The 10,238-nt window shown below is 40.0% G+C and overlaps 2 protein-coding genes across 2 annotated transcripts; one reads left to right on the plus strand and one right to left on the minus strand.

Annotated features, from left to right (window-relative positions):
* Positions 1–1,341: 1,341 nt before the first annotated feature.
* Positions 1,342–2,921, plus strand: m17 (IL-6 subfamily cytokine M17). The gene is made up of 3 exons (XM_068335027.1): positions 1,342–1,432; positions 1,870–2,018; positions 2,157–2,921. Exons 1-3 carry the CDS (start codon positions 1,342–1,344, stop codon positions 2,619–2,621), a joined length of 705 nt encoding a protein of 234 aa, XP_068191128.1. The 3' UTR covers positions 2,622–2,921.
* A 2,813-nt stretch (positions 2,922–5,734) lies between these two features.
* tescb (tescalcin b) lies at positions 5,735–8,553 on the minus strand. The gene is made up of 8 exons (XM_068334814.1): positions 8,271–8,553; positions 7,546–7,615; positions 7,224–7,304; positions 6,971–7,110; positions 6,827–6,888; positions 6,474–6,581; positions 6,338–6,385; positions 5,735–6,253 (listed from the first exon to the last, which is right to left on the minus strand). The coding sequence occupies exons 1-8, from the start codon at positions 8,440–8,442 to the stop codon at positions 6,176–6,178; spliced, it is 759 nt and encodes a 252-aa protein (XP_068190915.1). The 5' UTR covers positions 8,443–8,553; the 3' UTR covers positions 5,735–6,175.
* Between the last annotated feature and the right edge of the window lie 1,685 nt (positions 8,554–10,238).

Consider the following 10,238-nt stretch of genomic DNA (forward strand, 5'->3'; position numbering starts at 1 on the left):
GCAGCAGTTGCCCTCCTACCCCTAAACCCATCAATCCTCCCCTGGGGTATCTGGAAATCCCCCAAGGATGTCAGGAACGCGGTTAGACTTCACCTGAAGAAGTGCTGACTGGGTTGTGGTGCACTGAGTTCCCCCTCTTTTTTTCTCAAGCAGCCAGCGGTTTGACAGCGATGTGGCACCGGTGTGGATGAAACCAAGAGGTGATCATAATATAATCACGTTGGCTCACACGGATGTTTCAGCTTACCTGTCATTTTCATACAGAAGACATGACGACGGTCGACCTAAACACATCATGGGTTGTGTGAAGCAGAAGTGAGATCACTCCTAGAAGTTCGTAGTGAGAATGATCAAATAGGCAATACCAAGAAATCACAGAATTTACGTAATCTAATGGTTCCTCATCACATGATAAATAAATCAGTTGAAGATGAGCAAAGCCATCATCATGTCATGATGAAATCAGTCTGGACGCATAAGTGAAGCAGCCGGAAGTGTAAGCTTGTGGTGGGATTTCACTAACATATCCCCTGATTTAACTATAGAGACCCTCCCCTTTACGCACATGTAAAAGTTCCTGATTGAGACATGCATTTCCTGTGACATTGTCTGCTTCCTGCACAAATGCCTGAATGCATGAAGATGTTGTTGCCGGAGGAGAAGCCATAACAGTTATTTTAACAAAAATCAGCAGAACTGTTAATCAGAATTAAGACAATGCGGTAAACACAGCTGACATGAACCCAGAATACTTCTCTGTGATTGATTTCACCAGTCATCTTCACTATCGTTATCACTTTGCTACGTATTTGTTTTTAATAAGAAGTTTTTAATCATTTTACCGGCTGTCTATATCAGTGTCCACTTTGTTTATGAACATAAAATATGACTTTATTGAATTAAAGGACATTTGTGCACTCTATGCTCTGTGCAACCTCACTTTAACCTTTCACACTGATTAAGATCTCCCCTTGTAAATGGAAAATTAAGTGAGTGAGCTGACTTAAAGTGGACTGACCACAGTCAATCTATTTTCCATTAATTCAGACCAACTTTTCTAACTAGACATGTAACTTAGATACACCAAATTTGAGAATCTCTTTCTACACAAAAGATGATCTCATAAATAATTCATGCTGTGACGTTTGGAGGTAACGCGCCCTAACATGTCTTGTCGGTGTTGGCCATGTGCGGACATTGCACATTTGAAAAAAAAAATTGCACATGTGAAAAAGGGAGGAAATTCTGGGAAATTTAGTTGCCTCACGAAGTGCACGTCATTTCCTCCTATGACAAGTGTGTGGTTTCTGTCTTTTAAAAAAGTTTGAAAAGAGTGTGATTATGACAAGACTTTGCAATTTGCCTGCTGGGTGGAGAATGAATGGTCATGTAAAGAGTATGCATTTTCAACAGTTCATGGAAGCAGCAGCAAGTAAGTTTTAATGTATTTATTTTTCTGTCAATACAAAAACAATTAGACACAATGTCTTTCGTCTCTTTTTTATCCATCGGGTGGTTTTTTTGTGGTTAGTTTTGGTCAGTTTCAGGCAGCCTTATCGCTCCCTGAAACCGAACCAATACTTTCAGTTATAATAATTCACAGCTTTTTGAATACCTCCAAAAGTTTAAAATAAATTCAATTAAATGACCAATAATCAAAGAGATTGATTAATGTTTGTTGGCATTTAAATAGGCTATTTTAAAGGACGTTATTTTATGAGATGTCTGAACTGCATATGGTGTTCTTTTTGTGTTTGCTGTGTGTGTTTTAAGCATCTATTTATATCCGTTATGCTTGTGGCTTTAAAATAAAAGTTCCCCTCAGCGCTGGGATGTTGGATAGGCTTAACCTGTTTCCTTTCTCCTCAGCGTTCCTCTTTCTCCTGCTGCTCATGGCTGTTGATTCTTCAAGACCTGCCCCAGTAAGAGAAAACCTACAGTGTGGGAATTTTCTGCAACAGATGTTGAGGCAAACCAGAGTTATAAATAAGGAATCTGCCGACCTAATCAAACTATATGTAAGTACAGACGTAAAATGACTGCATCAAATTTTGACATAAATCCGGAACTCCACCTCTGAAGTTCTGCAGATTATTCACATTTTAAGATGTGTGCAATAATTAGGAACTAATTTCTCACTCCCTTTTTTTTTTTAGAAAGCTTCTCAAGGAGAAATGCCAGAGTTCTTCTGCAAAGTAGCCATCAACGACATCCCAGATCCCAAAATCTCCGGCCTGCAGCCTGCAGAGAAGATAGCAAGCATTTCCACACACCTCCAGGCCTTCTTCCCACATTTAAAATGGGTTTACGAGCAGCAGACAGACTTACAGCTGCCCACAAGTCCACTGCTGAAGGCCCTCACCACCGTCAGAGTTCGCAGCCAGTGGCTGGTTCCCATCATCAACAACTTTTATCAGAGTCTCTTCCCAAACCTGTCTTTGCCGGAGCCAGCAGGGGGGGCAACAACACTACCTCCACCTCAGAACGTGTTCCAACAGAAGATCTATGGCTGTGTGGTCCTGAAGACCTACAAAGAGTTCTTGTCAAATGTTTCCAGAGAACTGAGGAATCTAAAAAACGTTTGCAAAGGGACAACGGCAATAAGCATGCACTTCTTCTGAGGAGGATTGAAGCTGGCCTGGGAAAGTCTGCTTTAAACAACAGTTATGTTCCCTGGATTGATGAAGACTTAAAAAGATATGAGAGTATATATGTGGCCAATATGTCATTGTACATAAGCTTATTTATGTTATTTAAATATTTATTTTCTTACATTTTTTTCTAATAAGAGCAGTTCTGTAAAAATGTATGGGTATCTATGAAAGTTATATCTATTTAAAATGTTAAGTATATTACGTAAAGCTGTCTGTGTAAGATTATTTGCATAATACATCCTTATTAAAACATATTTTGCCAAATTATTTCCATATTATCTTTATTTTATATGGTTTTCATGCTCAGGGCATCGTTTCCTGGATTCTCCACAGAATCAGTCCATCAAGATGGGTTAAAAGAAAATCAGGAAGCTGCTGAGACGCTGACTATGTGATATCAGCTCAGAATGACGCATGTGTTCAGCACAAGGCTGCATCAGATAGGAAAGATTTCATGAAACCGGGCGCCTGTCTGGCCAGTCACCTTGTGACTGGCCAGACAGTTCTGAACTGTAGAACAGGCCAGACAGTTCTGAACTGTAGAACAGTTCAGAACTGAAGAAGTGTCTTGGATGAGAGGCAAAACATCTCCAAGAAACTTCTTAAAGTCCAGTGGATTGATTTAAACAGCTTTGAATAACCATGAACTGGATAACTGAGAACCTACACAGACATAAGATACAGACATAGCATTCATATTTATCACGTCTTCATAACAGAGAGTATGCTGTTGTTTTTTAGAATGAAGTAATGCTAAGCTAGACTTTCTTTAGATCACAAGTACCAAGGAAACTGGAAGTAGATAGGGGATTAACTCTAGGTCATGAATCAAGTTCCCTGTTATACCTCTACTATATTTAAAGCTTAAGGGCAGAATATATTGGGTCAATGGTCATTCTTAATATATAATTCATTGCTTTTCACTTATTTACACACTAAATGAGTAATAGATCAATGCAAAGTTGTTTTATTTATTAGAGGAAAACCAGAAAACCTTCACAAGTCCAACATCAACAAAGGAAATACCAAATAAATCCCACAGCTACACGTTTGCAAACATTTGCAAAGCAACACACAGCAGTGAGTTCTAAAACAGGACAGTCGGTTTGCAGTAATGTTGTGTTTCAGCGATCATTTAAAACTAAACAAATTGTTTGTGTCTTAAACGACCCATCTAAAATATGTGACTTCAATGACTCAGAATATAATAAAACCACCAAGTGAGACATTAAATCATGTATCCGTGTTTGTATAAGGTTGTAGGAGGCCGGAGACTACTGCAGGTGAGATGTAGCACAACAGGAAGCAAGTTCATCACAGGACTAAGAAAAAGAAAAAAAACATTCTTGACTGTTATGGTCAAACCTTCGGGCCATGTGGAGTCACTAATTCACTAAGTCACTCATTTTTTGCATGTTTGTGGGCTGAGCCTGGAGGAAATCCACACAGGTTCCGACAGTGCGGCTATCATTATGTTCTTCCACTGCTTAAATGATGAAAAGGTGAATTATTTGGATTACCTTACATAGAAATGACACTTCATGGATGAACCAGGTGCAAGGTCACCGTTATTTGACATGCGTTACATACTTTGTCCGCTAGAGGGAGGTATAAGCCAATAAAGAACGTGGCGTGTCAGCAGTGAGTTTCTATGGATACTGTGAGCAGAAGGTCACGTGGTTATCACAGGAAACAATGTGATATTGTGATTAAATATCTGGAAGCAGAGTGACACTATAGACGACATTGAAATCAGATGTTTGAATAGAGCCAAGTTGTTATTCTAGATGTTACAACCTTTGACATTGTAGAATGAGTCATCAGGAAGTCTGAACCGAGAAAGACCAAAAAAGGGAAATGAAAACACCCGAGGAGGAATAAACTCAACATGATTTGATCACAGAAAATAAATAACAGTGGTTCCTAAATTCTTGGTAGATGTGCTCACACAGCCAGTTTAGCTACACAAGGTTTGCATTAGTACTCAGAAACTTCTCCCACATTTTCTGAATGTAGAGGCCTTGGTTTGGAATCACTACGATGCATAACCACTCCAGTCCAATCCTGCAGGCACATTCTTTTGAATTCCCTTGCACCAACAATTGTTTTTTTATATTTTTGTTTTTCTTTTTTTTTGCTCTAAAGATTTGAAAAATCATCATCGTCATCATCATCAACCTTTGTTTATATAGCGCTTATATAGAGAAATGGATCATTGTCGTTGACGCTGTTGCAAACAAAAGTACAGTATTGTCAAAAACTCATGCCAAAACACTGAAGGTATAACGATGTCATGAACTCAAACACGAACTGTGTTTTGAAAGCTTTAACAAAGCTTTTATATTTGTTGGGATACGGAGGGCCTGTGGTCGTAGCACTGTAGTGTATGTATCTGGTTAAAAATTTAAAACAGTAGTTTGAATTTTAGATGGTCTATTTTCTGCTTCCTGTTTTATTTTGATATTGCGTGTTCCATATGCTGTTTTTACTTTACACTTACAGATTTATTTATTTTTCTTGTGATCTGTTTGTTGCCCTGTCTTGGTTTCAGTCTTGTTTTCCATTCCGGTTAGTTCCTTCTTCTCTGCAGACCCTGTTCAATGTTGGCTGAACATAAAGCCTCCTCTCGTCTTCCCCGTTCATGTTTTTCTCTCCAGTGCTTGTCTGATTGTTTCCACCTGTCGAAGGTCTCCGCCTCCCTGCACCACCTGTTTCCCATTGTCTCCTCTCCCAGTGTATTTAGTCGGTGTGTTTTCCTGTCTTTGTTCACCATTTACTTGCGCCCTGTTTAATGTGAATGATTGCCATACATTCTGGATTTTTGTGTTCATGTAAGTTTGTTCAGTCTTTTACTTTTGCCTATATTTATATATTTAATGTTTTCTCTTTGTATTTTCACATTTCAACACTAATATCTTAACATTTTTTGTCGCTGTAACCGTGTGTGAAGGTTATGAAGGTTATTTTCCCAAATGCACACACAATTACCTCATTGTTCACTGCTTATAGGCATTTGATTATGCACAACAGCATTCCCGCTTCCTCTTATTTTAATCACAAAACCACACCATGAACTGAAGTGAGATCACTTACATAAGTTTTATTGTGCACATGTAGGCTCATAGCACGCACAAAGTGTTATAGTTGTTCCACGAACAAAGTCATGTCAATCTTGCATTACAATTATCAAAAAAGAAATTTATATCCCTGATATTTGTTTTTATTTATTTCATTTACATTTTCAAAGGTTCTTCAAACATCCATAATTAGATGCAGAGTCTTGCTATATCAAGGTCTGGTATTGCATGGTGAACTACTAACAAGCTCATATATGACTATCATGGGCCTTTATTGCTTACAATCAAACTATTTGCTATACAACTGCCGTATGCATGTTTTTATTGCATAGTTATTCAAACAAGAGTAAGGCATATATTAACGTAAGGAACAAAAGGCTTCTACTGTTTAGAGAGAAATCACAATCAAAGCATCCAAAGTCACATCGGATTAGTGTGAACACTTCACTTACATAAGGTTGTTGTATCCATATTCAAAAATCGAATGTTCATTCTTGCTTCAATATCAAATTCACTCAGCAACTAAAAAAAGTTAAAGAGAATCATAAATTATTTAAAATGTATAACTTGGTAGAGATTCTATTATTTCGTTTGATGCGTACTGACCTTAAGGAAATGCTCAAAGGTGATTCCCTCGTAGAATTCATCCGGCTCCTGCATGTGAAAGCATGATGTTACCGAAACTTGGCAGGCAGGATAACATCTGTCTTAACGGCGTCTTGAGATTTTACAGTTGACATACCATGTGACCCATTGAAATACTGGCCACCTCCAGCATGGCTGCATCAGCTATGCTTTTGGCTGTTTCCTTCCCCAATGCCCCGCTGCGAGATAACAGCTCCTCCACCACCTGGACAGATGTGGAAAAAAAATAAATCAATGAATACTATAATAATCCCAAGGGAGATTGTTCAAAATTACCTTATGTACAGCCTTCTCCTTTTTCCCTCATTAGCTTCCATTTAATCTTTACAGAGAGCCATTTAGCTCCAGACACAATCACAGCAGAAAGGGAACAGATTGCTGCACTTTCCACTATTTAATGATAAATTAATCAAATCAATCCAAGCTGCATGGAAGCAATCTGAGGCTCACATGTCTGTATTCCTCCAGGGTTATTGTTCCGTCGTTGTCTGTGTCATGCATATTGAATATAACTGCAGAGAAAGACGTAATGATCAGTTATAATAGAAGAGTGTCAGCCACAGATATCCTGAGCGATTTGTTTTTAGCACACACATCTCAGCTTCTCCCTCCTGACGCTGTTACGCTGCTCGGCCGTCATGTGGACAGAAGGCGGCCTGAAATGGGACATGACCACCAGGAACTCCTCAAAGCCTATCTCCTCAACTGTACCTTCACCATTCTGACGGAAGTTTCTTTAGGAACACAGGAAGAGAAATCCACATCAAAATCACATTTATGCAACACCAAAATAATTTTTTTTAAAAATGTAGTTGAGGCAACTACAAGTAAACGATTGCTGTTGTACCTTCGGTCAAAGAAGGCCTCTATGATCTGTGAGCGGATGGGGTTGCATGCTAGATCTGGGATTTCATTGAAGTGATCTCTCCTGCGTGAAGTTGTAACACAACTTTAAGGAGTGGCACATGGTTGCAGTACACAATTGCAAGTTGCCGTCAAAGCGCTGTGTGTATGTGTGTGTGTGTGTGTTAAAGCCTGTCAGGCTGGTTCACAAATTTAAAGGAAGTTGTTTTGTTGTGTGAACTTGGCTTCATAACAAATCAAACAAAAACAAAAGCCTGAGTAGATTTGAAAGACACACAAGTTTGGCATTTAAAAGTCAAACTTACCGGAGGGTTTCTCCATTGTGACTCAGCTGCTTAAATCTTTTGTGTAAGACTCTGATCTGCTCAAATGAAACTGGAAACAAGACAGGCACCTTTTTGAATTAAAATCATTTATCGTGCGTTCATTAATAATGTCAATTACGGCAAAATCTGTGAGGAACAAAGAAGGTGTAAAAGTAATACGGTGCATTAATCAAGATGAGATTCAAATTAGTGAGTCCTGTCTGTGGTAGCCAGTCATGACCTAACAGGTTCAACTGGAGGCTTTCAAGGCTCCAGATCTGGATATTCAAATTTTATGGAAAACACTTGTGTTGTGGACCCACCTTCACCTGTCACCTCTTTGGCTACAGGTGGGTGGTGGTGGAGGTGGGGGAAGCATCTAAACAGGTATTATGTGTATTTCTTTCTGTTTAATTGCTCTGTCAAAGCTTTCACTGCTACATCTCATGCATTATTAAATGCAATCATCGCTGTTTATTGGGTAAAGTTACACATTCATTAATTTACCACGTGAATTATTCATTCCAACCGGCCTAGACTATTCTGTAAGTAAACAGATACGTATAATAAAATACAGTAGTCGGAAGGCAGTCGGATGGTTGTGGCTTAATTCTATATCTCGGAGCATTGGGTTCATGTTTTCTTCCTCCTTACACGTCTGGCTGAAGAATTTCAAAGCAAAAAAGTGTTTAAAGGCTTTGTAAATAATAAAGATGCCAACTCACAGCCAGTCTTTTCCGCCAGAGCCACGAATTCTGGATGATCAGGTGAGGACTGGAGCGCTCCCATAACCCAAAATACGTTTCTTCCCGTCTTCTCCAGAATAAACCCCACCGGATATATAGATTTAGCCGAAGCTGACGGACCGGATCTAAAATGATCACCTTTCTGTATCATCCATGTCCGTCCCGACTCTTTGTGTGACCGACACCGGAATCACTACGGCCGTCCCTGCGCGGTCTCCGAGCTGGACTCATCCACGCAGCGCACGGTACTTCCGCAACTCCGGCCCCGATGACGACACATCTGTAGAAACAACAGCGTCAATTATTCATTCTAGACTTTTTATTTATTCAGAAACTCGATCGTTTCCGCCGACATCGCAAGAAAGGCGATATCCACCAAGCTGAAATGTATCACGTTATTTTATCCAACATAGAAAAGTTCTTCAGCGTTATTTTACGCATTCATTCAGCTTTGATGAAATTATAAAAAAAGTTCCTTAGGTGGTCTGTTTTAGACTCACATTGAAGTTTTAAACAAGATCCTTAAACTGCCATGTGATTATTTGGTATTTTTGATAATTAGAGGAGAATTAGTAATTTTTGTTCCTCTGTTTTCCTGTACAAGTATGTGTTGGCAGGTATCCAGTCAAAGGAGCTTTCCCAATATGAGTGGGTTTGAGTCAATGTCCCACTGACGTGTGGGTCTGGACGTCAGGAGGACTTTTACAATATAGAAACACACCAAGCTCTTGCCCAAGACAATATTTTTTCAAATGGCATGAAGATGCCGAAAGAGTTGCAGACTGGGGTGATGGTTCCTCCTTTCAAAAAGGGGGACCAGAGGGTGAGTGCCAACTACAGGGACATCAGCCTCCTTGGTAAAGTTTCGCAAGGATCCTAGAGAGGGCTTGAGAGTATGCCCATCCAGTCTAAATGTGTTTTGTGGACTTGGAGAAGGCGTACGATCAAGTCCCCTGGGAGTTACTGTGGGAGGTACTGTGGGAGTGTGGGGTGAGGGGGCCTCTCCTCAGGGCCATCCAATCCCTGTATGCCCAAATAAGAGCTGCATTCGGGTTCTCGGCAGTAAGTCAGACTCGTTCTGAGAGGCTGTTGGCCTCCTACGCGTCGAAAGGAGTCAGATGAGGTGGTTTGGGAATCTGGTGCGGATGCCTCCCTAGGGAGGTGTTCCTGGCAAGTCCAGCTGGGAGGAGACCTCAGGGCAGGCCCAGGACCAGGTAAAGGGATTATATCTCAACACTGGCCTGGGAATGCCTTGGGATCCCCCAGTCAGAGCTGGTGGATGTGGGGAAAGGGAAGTTTGGGGCTCCTTGTTGAAGCTGGTGCCCCCGTGACCTGACTCCAGATAAGTGGTGGAAGATGGATGGATGGATAGATGAATGGCATCAAAACCTATTTTAAAAAGTAGGTTAAGAATATTCATAATACATTTTGAAAGACAAAGAATTTTTTTTCTTCACAATTTTGCCTTTAATGGTTGTTTCAGTTCCAACAGAATGGCAGAAATAGTGAGTTCTGAAAGGTAGTTCATAGAACGCATAGTGCGTGGCTTTTTAAACATTATTATACATAATTTTATTTCAAATGTAGATTTCATAGCTGTAAAAACAAATTTAAGTTATGAACATTCAATAGTTTCAAAAAGCTCAAGCATGGCTTCTGTATTTGACACAACGGGGTTTGGCAGAGCAGCGACTGGATCGGACCTCCAGGTGAGACTGCAAGACTGCACAGGTCATGTGACCTGGAGTTCTGCAGCCTGTCTGCAGAACTGACAAAACCTGAGGAGTAAGCTTTAACTTCTGATGCCCAAATCATGAGTGGACATGTCTTCAAGCCTTCCCAAGCGGAAGCAGACAGCCTGCTATAAACACAACACAACACAATGAAAATGTAAATGATCACATTATTAAAGAATTAAAGCCTCAGGCAAAAAAAAAAAAAAATACT

Source organism: Antennarius striatus, chromosome 15 (genome assembly GCF_040054535.1).
Source record: "Antennarius striatus isolate MH-2024 chromosome 15, ASM4005453v1, whole genome shotgun sequence".
Taxonomy (NCBI): Eukaryota; Metazoa; Chordata; class Actinopteri; order Lophiiformes; family Antennariidae; genus Antennarius; species Antennarius striatus.

Coding starts and splice junctions, on each gene's coding strand:
- m17 (XM_068335027.1), top strand. CDS start 1,342: ATGACAAGACTTTGCAATTTGCCTGCTGGGTGGAGAATGAATGGTCAT. Junction 1,433..1,869: donor GTTCATGGAAGCAGCAGCAA/GTAAGTTTTAAT, acceptor CTTTCTCCTCAG/CGTTCCTCTTTCTCCTGCTG. Junction 2,019..2,156: donor CCGACCTAATCAAACTATAT/GTAAGTACAGAC, acceptor TTTTTTTTTTAG/AAAGCTTCTCAAGGAGAAAT.
- tescb (XM_068334814.1), bottom strand. CDS start 8,442: ATGATACAGAAAGGTGATCATTTTAGATCCGGTCCGTCAGCTTCGGCT. Junction 7,616..8,270: donor TCTGGCGGAAAAGACTGGCT/GTGAGTTGGCAT, acceptor TCTTGTTTCCAG/TTTCATTTGAGCAGATCAGA. Junction 7,111..7,223: donor GAGGCCTTCTTTGACCGAAG/GTACAACAGCAA, acceptor GTGTTCCTAAAG/AAACTTCCGTCAGAATGGTG.